The following is a 22587-nucleotide window of genomic DNA, read 5'->3' as shown; positions in this document are numbered from 1 at the left end:
AGAGAAATAGTGTCGCAAAAAGTAAAATCGGAATAGTGTCGAAAACATAAAAAAGGAATAATGTCGCAAATAGTGAAAAAGGAATAGTGTCGTAAATAGTGAAAAAGGAATAGTGTTTCAAATAGTAAAAACGGAATTGTAACAAAAAAATTTTTTCTGTTAAAGTAAATATAATTATAGGACACTATTCCGTTTTTTTGTTTTCGACACAATCAAATTCACTTGCGACTCTATTCCTTTTTCTATTTTCGACACGATTCATTAAAATTATTTGCGACATTATTCCTTATTCTGTTGTTCGACAATCAATCATGCAACAACTTGTGACACTTCCTTTTTCACATTTTCGACAATCAAATTTGTGACAGTACAAATTTTGCGACACTCTTCCGCCACACGGTTTTTTCATTTACAAAATATGTAAGTTTTTTCATCAAAAAGTATGACGTGTTTGGTATGTATGGAATATTATTTTAACCACTATTATAATTTGGTAAAAGTAATGCGATTATAACAAATCGTCAAGCGTTGTTTTATCTGAAAAACGTATAATTTTCAACGTTAAGTACTATGGATTTGATTTTTTCAATGAATGTAACTTTATTTATGTAATATATATTTGTTAGCACAGCGCAAAATTAAATATATATTACATAATTTATTCCAACTGCTTTTAAAATTGGCATATTTTTTTAAAGTATACCAACACAAATGTATTAAATTGTAATTAGGTTCATAAATTATATCAAACAAACACTTCCAGATATCTTTATAAATATATCGATATATCTCATGCATTTTGAAATAAAATAAAAGTTGATTTTAATTAAAGTCAAAATATTGATTTTCAAAGAGAAAAAATTTACATACATCGATATATTTTTGAATAGGCAATTTAAGGTGCTTTGAAAAACGGCTGTAGAATTGTTGATAAAAAAAATGTTAAAATATTTTTGTATTTTTTATCACATTTGCGTCTACTTTAAAAAAATCGGTCCTCCATTGAAGACACATGTCTTTAAAGATATGTCTTCCAAGGATCCGTGGCATAGGATCCCGACTTAAAAGACATGTTTTTAAGGAATTAAGGAAGGGGTATAATGAACTTGAAAAGACGCACGCTCTAATTTATAAAATATTTATTTATAAAATATTTTCTAAATTAAAACTCTTTGAATTATTAGAATAAAAAAGGCAAAAGCGTACGTACTTTTTAGGGGGTGGGAGAGGAGGGCCTAAAGAACTTATAATATGCGCATTGCAACAGGGGGAGGGGAAGTCAAATTTTTAAATTTTTAGCGTACGTACTTTACGGACGACCCCTAATAGCGACAAAGTTACTGGAGTCTACTACTATTCAATAACCGAGATTTTTTTAAACAAATATAAATTTAACATCTTTGAATATATTGGGAGTAGTACAATTAATATTATAAATTTATAAATGAAGTATTAATTTAAATAATTAATAAAAAGTTGAAACTAAGAAAACTAATGCAACATTTTATTAACAAAGATGAAAACCAACATGATAGAGAAAAAAGAATTCACTTCGCTTTTAAAATTTTCTCATTAACGTCCCGCTACCATTATCAAATGGTTGCGATAGTTACGATATCATTCCGTAAGCTACCGTTTGTTTTTAACTGCTACTACTTCTTTCGAATTTATAAAAAAAAATTTTTAAGTTCGATGATCGAGTCATATATTAAAACTAACTTTTTGATTTTTTTCTTAAAATGCTTTACAAAGTCATTTTGTTATAAAAATTCTCACTGGTAACAAAACTTGTAAATTTTTTTTTAATTAAACTTCAGTTTTTATATTTAATTATTGTTTTTTTTAAAAAAAAATCATATTTTGAAACTTAAATTAAATTGCTGCAAATAATAACTTACGACGACGATCTCTTGAATAGAATTGATGGATGATAACAACTATATTTTTTATTTATTTTTTCATTTTGATATATTACGTAAATTATTTTATATAAATACAAGGAAAAGTCTTGAAAACAATTAAAGTTTATTTAACATTTTTTAATATTAATTTGATTTCAAGTATTAGTTCATTCTATCATAAGAGTGTATTTTCAAGCGACTTTTTTTTCATTCGAGTTATTAAATATATAAAATATTTCTATCAAAGAGTACTATTTTTTTGCATTTCAACAGATCTTCCGAGTTTTAATACCAACTGTGACAATAAAGTTAATAGTAGGTTTTTTTCTTGTTTTCAGTGGAAGTTAAATTTCCTGCTACAAATTGTGTTTATTTGGCCAAAATATGCGAAACTATATTCTTTGTTATGTTCAAAAGACTGTCACATGAATATAATTTTTCTCATTAAAACAAAATTTTATTAAATTTTTTTTACAAACACGCATTCAATATAATTTATAAAAAAATTTCAAATTTGATAGATTAGATAACCGGTTGCTCTTAGCGACATTAGTTACTTTTTGGATATTTAAACATTTATACATTTTGTACCTATGCTTTTACGGTAAAATTATTGTTGACTATGGCCTGAGAATGTCTCAATATAAATATTTGTTTTATCTGAACAACTGTTCTTTTCTTTTTTTTTTTTTTTTTTTTTGTTTGTATTAAGTATTCTCCATAGCAGAATTTTTTCATAAGTATTTCGTATTTCTCTGAAATACCTATGAAAAAAAAAACACTTTTATTTCTCAATTTAGTTCAAAATAACGCGAAATGCATCACGGACTTTTTTTTTATAAATTTGGTATCAATATATAAGTCGTGTTTTTTCATTAAATTTTTTCAAAGTTTCCAATCGAAGTCGAAATCGAATCATCAATTAATTGAACCCTCACTCTTTGACGTTATTTTTTTTTTTTTAAGATTTATTTACTGAAGTTATTTCGTAAAAGATTGTCGAAAAAGATTTTCGATTGTGAATTCTAAATTTTTTTTTTTTTTTTTTTTTTAGATTAATTCACCTCCCCAAGGCCCGAGGGGGGCCACTACAGTCGAGGAGGATACTCATTTTTTTTGTTGTTTTTTTTTTTAATTTTTTTTTTTTTAGTTGTTATTCGTGGTGCAACCCTCTCTCAACTCTTAAACTCCGAAACACGAACCTTGTCGAGCAAGGCCGCTGCGCGGAGAAACTAAGTTGAGCGCGGTACTTCCAGGGACGTGGTGGGAGTCGAACTCGGAACCTCTCGCTTACAAAGCGAGCGCTCTTACCACTACACCACTACCGCATTTTAAACCAAGTTCTTCAGATATTCGGTTTATTAAAAACACTGAGTCTTCATATCTGTGTATAATTAAAACACGCTTTCTTTTTATCTATTTACACCAAAAAAACTAATGATTTTTATTTTGAACATTAATAAAATATAATAATATTAATATGAATTAATTAAAATATATTTTCTAACTTAAATAAATTATCAATTTTTTCTTTTTGTTATATCAAGTTAAATGTATATTATATTATATATGTATATTATATGTTATTATAAATTATAAATATTACAACATTGATAATTTCTAATTAAATTTAATAATATAAAAATTATATTCATATTAACAAATTTAGTAAATTTTTTATAATTTACTTTAAGGAATTATTTTGATTCAAAGTTTGTAGTTGTAGTTTTTTATATAATTTTATGATTTAATATTAATGTTTATTAACATTAATTGTTATGTTTATAATATTATAATGTAAATAAAATGTATTTATTAATAATAAAAAACTGTTTTCAATTTTTTATTTAATTAGAGTTAAATATTATTATAAGTATATATAAAAAGAATAATAAAATATATAATATCACAAATTTGATTATTATTTTAATTATTGTTAGTTTTTTTTGTTTATAGTTTTATTTAACATATAATTTTTTTTAGATCATCTATCTAAAAAAAGGAACTTTCTATATGGTTTTGATTTTTTCTACGAATGTTTTTATGAAAGTCAATCGTCATTTGCTGATGAAATAAAATCAATTGTTTATCAACGAAGTTTTTTTTATTATGGTTGGGAGATTTCGATTGACGATGGAAAAACTTCTTACGCAACTTCTTGCAATAATTATTTTGTAAATTATTACATAAAATCTGGAAGAAAGTTAGAGTGGTTAAGTGTTGATAAAAATGTTTTAAGTGATGAAGAAAAAAAACTTTTAATTCGATGTTCAACTTATGTTCGCGATGTCACCTTTAATCGTCCAATTAATTTCGAAGGATGGAAACCGAAAGATAAGTTTGAAGAGTTGAGAATAAACATCTCATTTAATTTAATAACGAAAAAAGATTTTGAAGAAAACTTTCTTCCTTGGATTAATCTTTGTGAAGAATTATATCTTCAACTTCACAAAGACATTGATTTCATTAAAGACATTTGTGAATGGATTTGTTGTTCGAACATCAAGAAGTTTCGGATCAAGTACCGTGAAAAATATTTTCATAACCTTGATGAATTAACTTTTTAACGCGAAAAAATGTTTTATATTTTAAATATATAAAATAAAAACAATGATTATAAAATATTAAATGAAATATTTAATGTATTTAGTTTATTTTTTCATAACTAAATTTGCTTTAAAATATACGAATTAAATTAAATATATTAGAATTAAAACCTAAACCTAAAAGTTTAATAAATCTTACATTAAAATATAACTTATTTCTTTTAAAATATATTAATAAAAGTAATTGCAATATAAACTATTAAATATATAATTATAATTGTGATATAACTTTTTATAAATATTATGTTTTTAAACATAATTGATAATAATAATATTATGTTAATAATAATAATAATTAACTTAGTTATTATTACTATTATTATTATTATTATTGTTATTATTATTATTATTATTATTATTATTATTATTATTATTATTATGCGTTGTTAGTTTTATATATATATAAAAAAAAAACAATGAAGGTTTCCAAAAATGTATAATTATATTTCGATAGTATAGCACGATATAATTATTGGTATGAAAAAAGTGAAAAGTGGTGCCACTAAGAGAAGAGAAAAAGCTGCAGCCAGGGAGGAAATCGCAAATCACCCCAAGCTAACACATTTTTTGAAACCATTAGTTCAGACTAGAAGTGTTTCGATACCAACAGAAACTACAAATAATTCTGATTGTCGTTATTTGAATACTAGAGTAGAGTCAGATAGGCTGATATGCGAGTCTTCGTCAAGTGGCACAACAATTCCGCCTATTTTTTTCAGTGATGATCCGTCTGAGTGGCCAGATAATGTTTTTGACGAACAGAGGTGTGACATTGTTAAACGTGGTTTCAAAAAGATCGAAATTGATTTTCCATACAATTTAGAAAGAAGACAATTTTTACTGAATTATTATAACTGCAAGATGAAGAATGGAGAAATCTTTGAACGCACATGGCTCATTTATTCTTTGAACAGCAATAAAGTGTTTTGTTTTTGTTGCAAACTTTTTGGGATAACTTCTTCACCATTCCGGTAAGGAATGAGCACTTGGGAAGGCTTGTCAAAAAAACTTAAAGAGCACGAAACATGCAGTGCACATTTCAAGTGCTTTGAACAATGGATGACTTTACAAAAAGGTTACCTGATATTTTTTTTAATATATTGCTTTGTTACTTTTTTTTTCTTAATTAATGTCTTTTTCCTCAATTTTGGTAATGAGGCATTGCAAATCAAGCTATCATAGACGAGAAACAACAAAAGTTGCTTCATAAAGAGCGGATATTTTGAAAGGCTGTGTTAGAAGGATACTAGACATTACCTTATTTCTTTCTGCAAGAAATCTTGCATTCCGTGGTTCAGACACTGCCATTGTTTCGAAGAGCAATGGAAACTTTCTTTGGGGTGTTTGAATTACTGGCTAAGTATGATACCGTTCCCAATGAGCTTATGCAAAGAATTCAGGACAAAGAAACTAAGGAGCACTACTTGAGCAATGACACACAGAACGAGTTGATTAGACTTTTAACCAGGAAGATTGAATCCAAAAACCTTTCTAAGGTAAAAAAGGCAAAATACTGTTCTATTATTTTAGATTGTTCGCCAGACGTTTCGCACAAAGAACAAATGAGCATTATTCTGCGATTAGTAACATGTACTCCTGGAGTAGGTATCGACATTTCCAAAAATTTCTTTGGATATCTCACAATAAATGATACCACTGGAAAAAGGCTTTTCAATGCATTTTTAAATCAGGCAAAAAATTGGGATCTAAACATTAGACTGTCGAGGTCAATCTTACGATAATGGTGCTAATATGAAAGTAAAAGTAAAAGGTGTTCAAGCAAGGTTTCTGGAAATGAATCCTAAGGCCTTATATGTTCCATGTGCTAACCATTCACTCAAGCTTGTTATTGTTGATGGTGCACTGTCATCCATCAGTGCAATATCTTTTTTTAGTGTTTTTTTAAGGTTATACACGCTCTTTTCATCGTCTCCTCTTCGATGGGAAACTTTAAAATCGTGCGTGGCAATTTCAGTCAAGCCACAATTAGATACCAGATGGGAAAGTAGAATAAACTGTGTTAAACCACTTCGCTTCTATTTAAAAGAAATCTTAGAGGCACTTGAAAAATTGGAAGAATATGCCTTAGAAAAAAGAGATATGGCAACAGCCACAGAAGTACGATCGCTGACAGAATATATTAGAACATGACCTTTCTTATTATCAATCATTATTTGGTATGACGTTTTATTTCAAATTAACAAATCAAGTAAGCTGCTTCAGTCTTCTGCAACCTCTCTCGACATATTAGCTAGTGAAATAAATGTAACAAAGGCGTTTTCTTTATGAGTTTCGCAAAAATGGATTTTCTGACGCACGTGTTAAGGCATCAGAAATCGCAGAAGTATTGGGTATTGAAAAGGTTTTTTCGATGGTGCGTTCACGAAAAAAAAAATCGATTTATTCATAGGAGTGTGCTGATCACACTGGCAACCTGAACATCAGTATAAAGCAGATTTCTCTTTGCCACTAATTGATATGTCAATTGCATCAGTAAAAGAGCGTTTTGAACAGATCAGCATTGTCACAAAGCTTTGTGACTTTCGTTACCGATCTGAGAGTCTTATCAAAGCTTGTAATGAAAATTCTCTGTCTGCTTATTGCAAAAATTTGCAAATAAAGCTTGCTGATATAGATTCTGAGGATTTAGAATCGGAGTTAAAACGTTTTGTCACAGTTATAAAGGAGGAAGAAAATGCTCTCCTAAATTCTACATATGACTTCCTAAACTACATCTACAAAGAAGAGGTGCAAGAAACTTATCCCAATCTAGTTATTGCGTTACGAATCATTCTTACTTTATCAGTTACTGTTGCAAGTGCAGAACGTAGCTTCAGCAAGTTAAAACTAATTAAAACATTTCATAGGTTAGTATAAATAATCTTGCTTCATTATACAAAAATACGTGTAGCTTTATTTCTTTGTATTTTTAAATAGGTCAACAATGGTCGATGAACATTTGTCTTCCTTAGCAATGCTGTCTATTGAGAACGAGGTTGCAAGAACATTAAGTTATGAAGGCATAATAAATGAGTTTGCAAGCATGAAAACACTTCGCAAACCCTTTTTTTGATGGTTTGCAACGTACTTCTATTATCTGCGTAATGCATTTACAGTAGTTAAAGAAACTCTTCACTAGTAACTCTATATCAATTTAACAATTATAAAATATATATAATTGAATTTAAGCGTTAATTTGATTGCATTTAGCCTTATGAACGGCGACGTTAAAATATGTCAAGTACCCAGCTGTTTTAAAGTAATCTGTAAAATTTATCCACTTTTTTAGAAAAGAAATGGGCCCTTTTAGAAAAGGGCCCAAATCCACAAGCCACGGCACTGGACTGCATTCATACAACTTTGAAAATCAGGGAAAGTGATAAAGTCTCCTAACTTTAAAATTGCGGCCATTTTTAAAAACAAGTATTAACAAATGAATTTGCCATGGAAATTTATTTAATTTCAGTTAAAATACGCGCGTATCACATGCCTAAAATAAGGTGATATGATTGGTGTACTGGTAATAGCAATTTTTACCAGTGTATATGCACTGGTAATAGCACTTTGCAGTTCAAATTCATAATTTGTTTCACTGCATTTAAACCAAGTTTCTGTCAGACAAATAATTTTAAAATCGTGTTTAATTGTATCCAATAATACTTTTAAATTTTCAAAGTTTTTATTTAAACTTCGAATATTGATATTTAAAATTGAAAAAGTGTTTTTAGTTTTTCTTAGATATTGTGATGATTCAGAAACTGAATAGTATTGACTTTCTAGCATTTTGCGACTAAAATAATTTGAATCAGTCTCGTTATCATCTATGATGTCATTTTCATTTGAAGATTTAAATATGAAATTTTCCTCCATTTTAAAAAATAGTTTAAATTAAATATGCATAGTAATAATGAAAATAAAATTGCGTTAATTGATGACAAATATAAACAAAACTTATTGCTTTTTTTTTGCATTCCAAACGCGAATTACACTGATCAACAAATAAAATTTTATTGTGCATATCTTTTTAACTAGGTGGTTTTTTAAAACAAATTAAATATGCTGATTTCAAATATGTAAACCAATTTTCACCATCACGTCAAGTTGTAAAGATATTTGGGTTCAAATCTTTAGTATTTAAGGTAAAGTCCCTATTATTGTCGAAAAAAAAGTTATTCAAAAGTATGTCAATCATGGTCTCAAAAGAAGCGTATTTTCATAGAGATTTTAAAAATGGTATTTGTTTGTAATAAAAATAAGTACTTTTTGTATTATTGCTGAGAAACATTTTGTTAAAATTTTTTTAAAAGTCTTTAGCATTTTTTTACATCAATTTTTTTTGTCAATAAATTTTAAGTAAAAATATTTATGTTTTCTATAATCTCTATGGAAATACGCTTCTTTTGAGACCCAGGTTGACATACTTTTGAATAACTTTTTTTTCGACAATATTAGGGACTTTACCTTAAATACTAAAGATTTGAACCCAAATATCTTTACAACTTGACGTGATGGTGAAAATTGGTTTGCATATTTGAAATCAGCATATTTAATTTGTTTTAAAAAACCACCTAGTTAACAAGATATGCACAATACAATTTTATTTGTTGATCAGTGTTATCAATTTATCATATGATATGAAGGCAAACTTACCAGCTGCTCTTTCCTTTTTCATTTTTTCCCTTAAATCTTTCCGGATTTGTGTCGTTTCGAACCAAAAGTCTTCGTTTATTTAAACTTTTTTTCCTTTTTAGTTTACTCGACTCCCTCAAAATTTCGACTTTATCTTTATAATCTAAAAGTTTTATTACTATTGTTCTTGGCTTTTTAAATTCTTTGCTGCCAGTTCTATGGGCCCGTTCAATTTTGACATTATTAACAGATAAGATTTCTTCAAAAACTTTTTTTACCTTTCATTCGCTTTCCTCCCAGCTTTCACCTTCATTTTCATCAATTCCATCTACTTTTAAATTATTACGTCTCGACCGATCTTCTATTTCCTATAATTTTTTTGTATGCGTATACTTTCTGAATTGTTTTTTTTGTCTTCATCAATTTTTTCATCAATTAGTTTTTCTTGAAAACTACATAAAATCAATTAGTTGTTCTTAAAACTAAGTTTTAAATCGTCGATGTCTTTTTTTACTTTTTCTAATCTGTCATTAAATATTTTTAAGTTTCCACTAATAATACTAATAAAAACTTTTTCTTGTTGCTTTAACATCAGTTAAAATTCTTTTTTGTAATCTTCAAACAATTTTGTTATTTCTAATAATGTAACTGCCATATTATATAAAAAATTATTTATTTTCTTTAGAAAATAAATATAAACAAATTTAGCTTTAACAAAGTCGTTTGAAAAAAAAACACGTCCGCTCGCGATATCACTGAAATGTGATCTTATTGCATTGCGATTATTATTGCTTGTTGACTGTCAGTTTTGCAATTTTGTGTAGTAATTTTATAAACTTCCTCGATGATAGAAAACATTTTATAATCATATACAAAAATAACAACTAAAACTTAGAAAAATCCAGATGTGAAATACCTTAAGGTCTCCTTATGTTTGTAATTTATCTTTATAATTCTACCAACAAATAAAGTAGAACACATATATAAAATAGAGGTTTACTAATTTAGGGGTTTGATGTAAATTATCTTAAAACACTCACATTATATAAACACACAAACATCAAATAGCATAGGTCTACTCTACAAGACCTTTGTATTTGAAATAAAGAAATAGTTAAAAAGAAAAAAAAAAGTATTTGAAATAAAGAAATAGTTAATTAATAGTATTACTTATATTAGAAGATGCAAGCATTACTGAAGTTAAAAAAACTCAAAAAAATTATCAGACTTTTTTTCAAAAAATTGACTTATTAGGGATATGCTGGAGTGCAAAAAAACAAAAACTTCCACTTATATTAGACTGTAAGCACATATCTTCGTTATTTGTTTAAGCAAGTTCCATTAGGAATTAATGACGTATTTTAAGACGCCGGAAGATCTGCATAAAGAACGGACGAGTATGTTTTTTCTGGTTTTAAATAGGTAGCAAAGTATGTATACATACACGTTTATATTTTAATGAGCTATGCATGTTTTATAGACATTTTTTTTGTTTAAATAAACTCTTAAATATTCTATTAAGTCTAGATTCTATTCGGATATAAGTATATATTTTTACTTTTGTATAATTATTTACAGCATTTTACCGAAATTCATTTATTATACCATGAGAAATGGTAAAAGATCATGCATTTTGCAACGGCATACTTAACACATTTTTTTGCAATAAAATTTAAGAAGTCTTTAAGTTGTCTTTTAAGTAAAGTTTTAAGTAAAATGCTTTTAATCAATTGTTATAAAAAACATTTTGATCGAATATTAACGAAATAAAACTTCATGTCTAATTCACAAATAAGAAAACGTTAAATAAAAATTTAACTTACAAACTAAATTTTTTCAATAAAGAATCTGCACAATTTTCGAGTTTTTTTGTTTCGTTGACAACGAAAATCTTAAAGAAACAAACGGCGAAAACTTGATATTTGAAAAATAATTGACGAAAGCATCAATGTTTTTGTGCGAAGCTAAAATGAATATAACTTTATTTTATCATTCTGATTGAAGATTGATAAAATAAAATTTAATGTCTAATTTACAATTAAATAAACGTTAAATGAAAATTTAACTTTGAAAAAAATAAACTTAAAAAAAACTTTGCAAAACTCTCGAATTTTTATATTTCGTTGACAACGAAAATTATAAAGAAACAAATGGCGAACACTTTAAACTTGGAGAATGATTTCTTTAAGTTTCAATAAACTTTATGACTTTATCTTAAACACCATGTATGATAACGAAGGTCAAATATAATAAAGAAATGTTTCAGTAAAAAAATTTATTTAATAAGTAGAAAGTTTATTAGCACTACATATACATATATACACCAAACATATTTTAATCAAATTTAACTTAATACAACGTAAATAATAAATATATAAAACAATAAGCAAATAATTATAACAATTATTAAAAATATAGCAATTATTTATTGTTAGTACATCAATATTATAGTAAAAATCATAACAATTAATAATATAATAATGATTTGAAAATAAAATATTAAAAAATAACAATTAATAACAAAATAACAACGTTAAAAAAAAAAAATTATAAAAAATTATATACCAAAATATTTATACTAAATATTTATAAGTTTAATAATCAGTTATTATTAATATTATTATTATCAATTAGGTTTAAAAAAAATAATATTTATAAAAAGTTATGCACCACAATTATAATTATATATTTAATAGTTTAATTTTAATTATCTTTAATTATATATTTTAAAACAAATATATTTTAGTGATGTAAGATTTATTACACTTTATAGCTTTAGTTATAATATATTTAAATTAATTTTTATATTTTAAAGCATATTTAGTTATAAAAAGTAAACTAAATATTTCATTTATTATTTTATAATTATTGCTTTCATTTTATATATTTAAAATATTAGACATTTATTCGCGATAAAAAGTTAATTTATCGAGGTGACGAAAACTTTTTCGACGGTACTCGATCTTAAACTTCTTGATGTTCAAACAACGAATCCATTCACAAATATCTTTAATGAAATCAATGTCTTTGTGAAGTTGAAGATATAATTCTTCACAAAGATTAATCCAAGGAAGAAAGTTTTCTTCAAAATCTTTTTTTGTTATTAAATAAGATGAGATGTTTATTTTCAAATATTCAATCTTATCTTCCGGTTTCCATCCTTCGAAATTAATTGGACGGTGAAAGTAGACAGCGCCGACATTAGTTGAACATCGAATTAAAAGTTTTTTTTCTTCATCACTTAAAATATTTTTATCAACGCGTAACCAAAATAACTTTCTTCCAGATTTTACGTAATAATTTACGAAATAATTAGCACAAGAAGTTGCGTAAGAAGTTTTTCCATCGTCAATCGAAACCTTCCAAATACCATGCCATCGTTCATCAACGATTGATTTTATTACATCAGTAAATGACGATTGACTTTCATAAAAACTTTCGTAGAATAAATTAAAATCATCAGAAAAATAATAACTTTTAGTTAGACGATCTAAAAGAAAAATTAAATGTTAAATAAAACTATAAACAAAAAAAACTAACAATAATTAAAATAATAATCAAAATTGCGATATTATATATATTATATTAAAAAACTTACATATATTGTAAATGAAAAAACGGTGTGGCGGAATAGTGTCGCAAAATTTTTATTGCCGCAAATTTGATTGTTGAAAATGTGAAAAAGCAATAGCGTCGCAAGTTGTCGCATGATTGATTGTCGAATAACAGAATAAGGAATAATGTTGAAAATAAAATTAACGAATCGTGTCGAAAATGAAAAAAGGAATAGTCGCAGATGAATTTAAGAAATAGTGTCAAAAACAAAAAAACGGAATAGTGTCGCAAATGAATTTAAGAAATAGTGTATAAAAAAAAAACAAACGGAATAGTGTCCTATAATCATATTTACTTTAACAGAAAAAATAATTTCGTCACAATTCTGTTTTTACTATTTGCGACACTATTCCTTTTTCACTATTTGCGACACTATTCCTTTTTTATGTTTTAGACACTATTCCGATTTTACTTTTTGCGACACTACTTCTTTTATTATTTGCGACACTAATCCTTTTTTTCGATTGTGACACTATTCCGATTTTACTGTTTACGACATTATTACTTTTAGTATTTGCGACACTATTCCTTTTATTTGTTTTCGATACTATTCATTAAATTCGATTATCAATCATGCGACAAATTGCGACACTATTCCTTTTTCACATTTTCGACAATCAAATTTGCGACAATGAGAACTTTGTGACACTATTCCGCCAAACCAAAATTAGTTAGCGCGCTGCTGTCTTATATTTTACACCATATTTGTATTAACGTACCACAAGAAATGTCGTTGAAACGATAGTCGGTAAAATGCAAACCAAGAACCGCTAAAACGCAAACTTTTTTGCAAATCTGATTATGAAAACTTAAATTCTGCAATTAAAAATACTAAAAACTATATTTATCGTTTCCCTGATAATCTATCTTTCTCTTTTTATATATATATACATAACGGTAAACGAAAATTTTGACGTTATGATAACCGTTTTGTTAACTTGAAATTATGTTGAAAGTGGTATAACGCGTAAATGGTGCCTAAATCATTAGTATGGTAATATTTATTTGCAAATTTATGTTTAACCGTTATGTTTAACTGTTGTGTTAAACAGATTATCAGTAAAAAATAGCGCGAATCTAAAGAATCTTTGCAATTTTTGTTTTAAAGGTCTTTACCATTTTAGTTTTCTTATTTTGTTTTCTCAAGCATTTAAACGATATTTGGGTAGTTAATCATTAGTTTACTATATTTATTTATATTACTATTATTTAATAATTAGTGATAATAATAATAATAATAATAATATATATATATATATATATATAATTTTTAAAAATAACACGATGTTTTTTATTCTTGACTTGTTTCGTAAAATTTATTCACATTTTCAAAAGATTATTTTACAATAATAAAAAACACTGTAATTAATATTAAAAAATAGAAGTCTAATTTAATTAATTTTCAATACTAATAAAATACAAGATCGTTTTTGCTTAAAAGAGTCACTTCCTAATCTGCTTAAATCTCATGTTGTCAATAAATTTTCTTGTGCTGGCTGTAATGCGAGTATTATTGGAGAGACCTCCAGACACTTCCCAGACGGCACAACTCGTTAAAAAGTTACGCGTGGTTTCTGTTGCGTGTTTAAAACTCCCGAAAACACTAAGAATGACACGTGTCAAGAATAAGGTTTTGATTCCGTGAAATTAACTACTATATATACCAAAAAACCAGTTAGGATATTAAATTTTTAGTGATGGTTTTTTCCGATTCAAAAATATAGTATTAAACTATTTTAAGTTTTCGCAAGGAATGTGAAACCATGACTAAAAGCACGCGATTTTTCAACTTTACTGTATTTTTATTATTCTAAAGGTTTTAGAGTGTGTAATAAGTACATTCAGGAATATATTTGTCGAGAAGAGTTATATATTAAATAAATACAGTTTTTGTTAAGTATTAGCATATGTATGTATATATATATATATATATATATATATATATATATATATATATATATATATATATATATATATATATATATATATATATATATATTATACATATATACAGTACTGGTCATAAGTTTAGAGCCAACTGTATTTTCATCATTTTGCGGCATAAGTATGGTGAGGTTAACATTATAAGTATAACAATGCATATAGTAATTTGACAAGGTACGAATCTATTGATATTCATGAATAATTGTGTATTAAACCAAATATAAATATTGATTTTCATGAGTTCTTTAATATTATAGCCAATTTTTGAACATTTTCATCCAGTGTCAGATCAGGTTATCCTGCTACTGGTAACATGTAACCCAGTACAATCTGCTTCATGTCCTGCTGCCTTGTAGGATACGCCTTTTTAGGCAAAGGCTAGGAGATGCCAACTCCGATTTAAAACACCCCCTGCCTTGGGGCTCTTGGTTGAGTAAAGGCTGGAGATGGTGTCTCGATAAAAATACTCATCTTGGGCAGATGTTAAATGCACCCAGCTACTGTCTTGTAGAAGGCCTCCTAGGCAAAGACTTAAGGGGTAAACAGATTCTATCTGTTGACCAGCCTCGCACCCCTTCTTCATCTATTAGGCTGGCGCAGATGTATTTTTAATACATTGTTTCCAGTTTAGGATGTTGAATGCTGGATCTTCTTGACTCAATGCATAGGTTTGCTTGTGTCACTGTTTTTATGACTAGGCAACTCATTCTATTATCTCCTTATGAGGGTACAGCTCTAAAACTCAGTTTTATGGTTCTGAGGCCGGCTGGTAGTCAGGTTTCCCGAACTCTGTGGTAGCTCTCAGAGAGGCTGATTCCATCAACAGTTGAAAAATATCAAAGTATTAACAGTGCCATTTTGCGCATGGATGGTGTCCCTGTTTGTACTTTTGGTGTGCATTGCGGAGGCCACATTTGGAGCCCTTTGTTACGGCTTAGGGTTTATTAGTAGTAATGAGGCAATTGCTTGGGCTATTAAACGGTGTCCTGAAAACTATCTATGCTTTGAGTCAAGTTCTTCAATCTAATTTAAAAATGAATAAAGTACCAAAAACTATAAAACACAAAAAACCATCATCATCACCAAGTTCTCTAAACCTATCATTCACTAATATTCGTGGTCTTCGAAGTAACTTTTCTTCTGTTGAGTCTTATCTCTTGCAAAGTTTACCAGACCTACTTGCTCTTTGTGAGACTAATTTGAGTTCGGCTGTCTCATCTTGTGATCTTAGTGTTGATGGTTATCTTCCTCTGATTCGTAAAGACTCCAATAGTCACATGCTTGGCCTAGGCATTTACATTCGTAAGAATTCACCTGTTTGTCGTGAAACTAGGTTTGAATCCACAGACTATTCTTTCATGTGCTTTCGTTTAGCACCACTTCACTCTATTGCCTTTCTCTTTGTTCTATATCGCTCTCCTTCATCTCAAGACTGCACTCTTTTTGATGTTATTTCCGATCATATTGACCAAGCCCTCTCTCTTTATCCGTCAGCTAATATAGTTGTTGTCGGTGACTTTAATGCTCACCACTCTGAATGGCTTGGCTCTAGTGTCAGTGACTCTGCAGGCATTAAAGCCCACAACTTTTGCCTTTCTCAATCCCTAACTCAAATAGTAAACTTTCCAACTCGCTTTTCTGACAACCCTAATCATTTACCTTCTCTACTTGACTTATGTCTTGTTTCTGATCCTAGTCAGTGCTCAGTTTCTCCACATTCACCCTTAGGTGATTCTGATTTTGATCTCTCTAAAACAGTTTGATCTCTCTAAAACTAATATCTCATTCTTCTTCATCACCTGAGTCCCCCTATTATCAAACCTCTTACAACTACAGTAAAGCTGACTGGGATTCTTTCTGTGATTTTCTTCGTGATGGCCCTTGGGTAGAAATCTTTCAACTTCCTGTCGACAAATGTGCTTCTTACATAACTTCGTTGATTCAGGCAGGCATGGAATCTTTTATTCCCTCTCGACGATTCCAGGTCAGACCTCACTCTCCTCCATGGTTTTCCTCACACTGTGCTGCTGCGATTGCCAATCGAAACCGTTACTTCCATATTTATCAGCAAAACAATTCTCCAGAAAACAGACGTCTGTTTATTACTGCTAGAAACAACTGTAAAAAGGTTTTGTCTAACGCCAAAACCCGCTATTCTCAGGTCATGAAATCTCGTATCTTATCTCAAAAATTAGGCTCTCGTGACTTCTGGAGAATCTTTAATAATATCAATAATAAGGGCAAATCTATAATTCCACCTCTCTTGTACGGTTCAGACTTTGTCACCTCACCTAAAGACAAAGCCGAACTGTTTGCTAAAAACTTTTCATCAATATCATCTCTTGATTCCATTAATTGCGTTCTACCTGATATTGCCAACAAACAGGTTGATCCATTGCTTGACATTCATATCACTCCAGCATCTGTATCTAAAGTGATTTCCTGCCTAGACTCTTCCACAGCTTGTGGCCCAGACAACATACCTGTTATTGTCTTGCAGAAGTGTTCTCTGGAGCTGTCGTCTATACTCTCAAAACTATTCAACAAGTGCTTATCAGAGTCTTGTTTTCCAGCCTGCTGGAAAGCCGCATCTGTTATCCCTATCTTCAAAAATTCTGGGGAGCGATCTGATTTGTCAAACTACCGTCCCATAAGTCTTCTTCCTATCATAAGCAAGGTTTTTGAATCTTTAATTAACAAACACTTAATTTCTCATCTTGAATCTAATAACTTACTTTCTGACCATCAATATGGATTTCGATCTTCTCGTTCTACAGCTGATTTGCTAACAGTAATAACTGACAGGTTTTATCATGCATTAGATGAATGTGGAGAGGTTAAGGCCATCGCTCTTGACATTTCAAAAGCGTTTGATAAAGTTTGGCATGCTGGTCTTCTCCATAAGCTTTCTTCTTATGGTGTATCCGGCAACATCTTTAAGATCATTGAATCTTTCCTTTCCAATCGTAGCATAAAAGTTGTCCTCGATGGACAACACTCTTCTTCTTATTCTGTAACTTCAGGGGTTCCTCAAGGTTCTATCCTTGGCCCTATACTTCTTTTAATTTACATTAACGATCTTCCAGATACTCTCACATCTAAGGTGGCATTGTTTGCTGATGATACTACCATTTATTCTTGTCGTGATAAGAAACCAACACCTTCTGATTGCTTGGAGGGGGCATTTGAGCTTGAAAAGGATCTCACTTCTGCTACAGCATGGGGCTCACAGTGGCTGGTGAACTTTAATTCAGATAAAACTCAATTTTTTTCAGCCAATCGTTATCGCATTAATTTAGATCTTCCTATATTTATGAACGGTGATATACTCGATGAGTCACCTACTCTTCATCTTCTTGGATTAACTCTTACTTCCAATCTTTCTTGGAAACCATATATCAAATCAGTTGCAAAATTAGCATCTGCTAAGGTTGTATCTCTTTATCGAGCTCGCCACTTTCTTACTCTGGATTCTATTCTCTATCTCTATAAATCCCAAATCCGGCCTTGTATGGAATACTGTTGCCATATCTGGGGCGGATCTTCTAACGATGCTCTTTCTCTTTTAGACAAGGTGCAAAAACGAATTGTAAACATAGTTGGACCTGCTATTGCAGCCAACCTCCAACCATTATCACATCGTCGTAATGTTGCTTCTCTTTCTCTTTTCTACAAATACTATAATGGGCACTGCTCTAAAGAGCTAGCGTCTCTTGTGCCATCTACTAAAATTCATTCTCGTGTTACTCGTCATTCAATTAAGTGTCATCCTTTTTCTGTGACTGTTCCTAAGTGCTCCAAAAACGCTTATTCGTCTAGTTTTTTTCCTCGAACATCAGTTCTTTGGAATTCGCTTCCTTCATCTTGCTTTCCTGATTCATATAATTTGCAATCTTTTAAATCGTCCGTCAATCGTTATCTTGCTCTACAATCTTCATCTTTTCTCTTACAGTAACTTCCAACTTTAATTAGTGGCTGCTTGCAGCCTTGTTGGAAACGAAGATGTTTAAATAAATAAAATAATAAAATATATTTTAACATATTTTGGTAACTTAATGATGTATTGGTATCAATATTTTGGTTAATTCAGTTGTTATTTATGCTACTTTTTGGAATGTGTACACTAGTTAGATAATGTATTTAATGTTATTTTCGTATTTATTTTAGAGTTTAAGTGAAAATATTTTCTGACTGGGCAAAGCTAAAAGCCTTGATCCAACTGTTCGGGCCCAGGTGGTGGCTTTGATGGAAATTAGTTGCTTAAGCCTAAATGATATAGCCAAAAAATTAAAAAAAAGTCCCCATGCTGTACAGAATGCATATAAGAAACATTTGGAATCAAATACATTCACGGACAAACCCAGATGTGGCCGTCCTAGAATGTCAACTTTACATCAAGATAGAACCTTAAAACGCCTGGCCCTAACAAATCGTTGCCTTTCTTCCAAAATTTTGTCTCGACAGTGGCATGATGTTGGTGGACCTTTAATATCTTCAAAATCTGTTCGTCGTCGTTTGAATAAACAAGGTTTGAATGGTCATGATGCTATTAAAAAGCCTTTTATCTCCAAAATTAATCACCAGAAGCGTCTCAAATTTGCACACGAATTTTTGCATTTTAGTGTTACTGATTGGCAAACGGTGTTGTGGTCTGATGAGTCCAAATTTAATTTAGCTGGTAATGATTCTCGACGTATTTTCGTTTGGCGTCGTCAAAATATATCATATAAACCGGAATGTTTGCAGGGAACTGTAAAGCATGGTGGTGGTAGCATCATGGTGTGGGGTTGTATGTCATCTGTTCGGGCCAGGCCAGTTGCATCAGGTCAAAGGAATCATGAATGGTGCCATGTATAGAGATATTTTGCGAAAGCATTTGCTACCAGCAAATGCTTTCGCAAATTTGCTAACCAGCAATAGCATTGTTTCCTACATGGATCTTTCGGCAAGACAATGATCCTAAGCACACGTCCAAAGTGGCTAAAGATTTTCTTGCTGCTAATGGTGTTCAAGTCTTGCACTGGCCACCCCAGTCACCGGATTTGAACCCCATAGAAAATTTGTGGGATGAAATTGATCGCCACTGTGCAGGCAAACGCGCTAGTAATAAACAAGAACTTCGGGACTTTATTTCTGCCGCTTGGACTAGTATTACTGCTGTTGATTGCAAGAAGCTTGTTGAGACTATGCCAGCCTGGTTGGCTAAAGTAATTAAAAATAAAGGTGGACCTACTCATTATTAATATTTTAATACTCATTTTGGTACTAAAATGTTATAAAAATATATTTTGCATGTTTCAGTAATATATTATTTTGCTGCACTGGGGTTATGGCTTTATAATCTGTAAAAAACTAAAAATATGGGGTGGCTCTAAACTTATTACCAGTACTGTATATATATATATTTATATATATACATATATATATATATATATATATATATATATATATATATATATATATATATAAACTTTGTTACTGTATTCTACAAACAGAGCAATAATAAAGTAAATTGTATATATATTTATATATATATATAATTTAAAATAAATATATATATATATTTATATATATATATAAATATTTATATATATTATAGATGTGTTTGTGTATATTTATATATATGTGTGTGTGTTTGTGTGTGCATATATATATATATATATATATATATATATATATATATATATATATATATATATATATATATGTACATATATATATATATTTATATATATACATAAATATATATACACACGTGCATCTATATACATACACACTTATGTATGTATATAATATATACAACGTACATTTTATATATGTATGTATAATACATACATATATAAAATATGTATGTGTTTATGTATGTATTTATATTTATATATGTGTCTATATCTTATTTATTTAATATTTAATATATATTTAGCTCATTTAAATGCTATTTAAAATCACAATAAAAATCACAATAAAGAGAGTTCAGATTCCGCGAAACTTCTATTTACAAACATCCCTTTTCTTTTATGCGTTTTACAACTAACTTCTTGAATGCTTTCTTGTCTAGCAACTCCGATTCATTCAGTAATTTATTGTATAATTTTATACCATTGCAAAGGATTGACTTTTGTCCACTTTTCTTGCTTTGAATTTTCAAGTGATACTTTGCTGCATTTCTTGTGCAATAATTATGCATTTCACTGTTTATTTTACAAAATTCTTGGAAGGCATCCATTTTCTGTAATTGAATTGTATTGTGTATAAATGGCAATACTTTCACTTGAATATTTTCTTTTACAGATAGCCAGTCTAATCGAACCAACATGTCTTTACTATGTGTGAACCAGTCACATTTCAAGATCGTTCTCATTGCTTTGTTTTGTAACTTCTGAAGTATTTTTATATCATTTATACTTGCATCTAAGAATAATGAAGCACAATATTGAATATGAGGTGCAATAATTGTATTAAAAATTAACGTTTTTGTCCACCTAGTCAGATATTTAGCAACTCTGGTAAAATACCTAGTAATCTTAGCAATTTTATCTGCAATATATTTAATATGTTCAGAAAAATTCAACATATTGTCAATTTTAATACCCAGGTATTTGACACATTCACTGAATTTAACTCTTTCATTTTCTGAAATGATATATATGTTAGGATATTTTACAGTGATACTCAAGTATTTCACTTTAGAGCTTGTAATCAGCATACCCATCAACTTACTTGCATTCAGTTTCAGTCCATTTCCACTAAACCAGGTAGCAACTACTTTAAGTCTAAATTTAATTTCATCATAGATTCTTCTTAATTATTACCTTCAATGCAAACTAATCATCTGCAAAGAGGTTGATGTTTACATATCTGGTACAACTGTTAATATCATTCATGTATATTATGAATAACAGGGGTCCTAGCACTGACCCCTGAGGCACACCAACGTCACATAGTAGTCCGATGATAACTGATTGCCAATTCTTACTCTTTGAGTTGTTCCTGTTAAGTAATTTTCAATCCATTGTAGAACAACGCCTTCCACTTTATAACACTTTAATTTTTCAAACAATACTTCCCTATTGATGGTTTCAAATGCTCTCTTTAAGTCTAACATAACTGCGATGACGAACATGTCATCATCAATTGCTGCCCTCCATTTTGAAATGAGTAATTGAACTGCTGTTTCAGTGGAGTGATTTTTTCTAAATCCAAATTGATTTTCATTCAATAGCTTATTCTCTTCAAAATAAGTAGACAACTGTATATGTGCACATAGTTCAAGTAATTTTTCATACACTGCTAACATATTTAGTGGTCTCATATCTTGTGGTAACTTGGGAGATGTCACTTTCGATATGGGCACTATAGTAGATCATTTCCAAGTTTTAGGTACAAAACCTGTTCTTAAAGACAAATTAATTATTTTCAGCAAATTTAAACTAATGACTGGGTAGACTTTTTTAAAAATTGGTACATTCATATCTTTACACATACTTTTTTTGTCTTTTAAATCAATTACTATTTTGTCTAGTTGGTTTCTAGAAATTTCTCAAGAAATTTAGAAATTTCTAGCTGGTTTTTAGAAATTATATATATATATATATATATATATATATATTTATATATAGATATAATATATATATTTTCTTAGACATACATAGTATATAGAAAGTATGTATGCATATATAATATATACACACATAAATACATGCACTTATAAATAAATGTATATGTGTATATATTATGTATACATAATATATACACACACATACATATACATAATATATACACATATACCACGTGTGTGTATTTCGGCATATGTATATGTGTGTATTTGTATCTGTATGTGTGTGTGTATTTCTGCGTATGAATCTATATATATATATGCATATATATATATA

General features: G+C 29.0%; 3 protein-coding genes across 3 annotated transcripts in view; 2 read left to right on the top strand and 1 right to left on the bottom strand.

The window, feature by feature from the left end:
- The first annotated feature begins 5829 nt into the window (after positions 1-5829).
- On the top strand, positions 5830-6249 carry LOC136074164 (uncharacterized). Its single transcript, XM_065786469.1, has one exon. It carries the CDS (start codon positions 5830-5832, stop codon positions 6247-6249), a length of 420 nt encoding a protein of 139 aa, XP_065642541.1.
- Positions 6250-6985: 736 nt separating this feature from the next.
- LOC136074163 (uncharacterized) lies at positions 6986-7580 on the top strand. The gene is made up of 2 exons (XM_065786468.1): positions 6986-7374; positions 7445-7580. Exons 1-2 carry the CDS (start codon positions 6986-6988, stop codon positions 7578-7580), a joined length of 525 nt encoding a protein of 174 aa, XP_065642540.1.
- A 4406-nt stretch (positions 7581-11986) lies between these two features.
- Positions 11987-22587, bottom strand: part of LOC136075147 (NACHT, LRR and PYD domains-containing protein 6-like) — a 53787-nt gene continuing 43186 nt past the window's right edge. The window contains exon 5 of the mRNA XM_065787498.1: positions 11987-12626. Coding sequence (XP_065643570.1) covers positions 12040-12626 — 587 coding nt within the window. The 3' untranslated portion in view covers positions 11987-12039. The remainder of the gene's footprint in view (positions 12627-22587) is intronic.

This window comes from Hydra vulgaris, chromosome 01 (assembly GCF_038396675.1).
Source record: "Hydra vulgaris chromosome 01, alternate assembly HydraT2T_AEP".
Classification (NCBI taxonomy): Eukaryota; Metazoa; Cnidaria; class Hydrozoa; order Anthoathecata; family Hydridae; genus Hydra; species Hydra vulgaris.
The sequence above is the reverse complement of the archived record's forward strand: the minus strand, read 5'-3'. Positions and strand labels throughout refer to the sequence as shown.

Coding starts and splice junctions, on each gene's coding strand:
- LOC136074164 (XM_065786469.1), top strand. CDS start 5,830: ATGGAAACTTTCTTTGGGGTGTTTGAATTACTGGCTAAGTATGATACC.
- LOC136074163 (XM_065786468.1), top strand. CDS start 6,986: ATGTCAATTGCATCAGTAAAAGAGCGTTTTGAACAGATCAGCATTGTC. Junction 7,375..7,444: donor CTAATTAAAACATTTCATAG/GTTAGTATAAAT, acceptor ATTTTTAAATAG/GTCAACAATGGTCGATGAAC.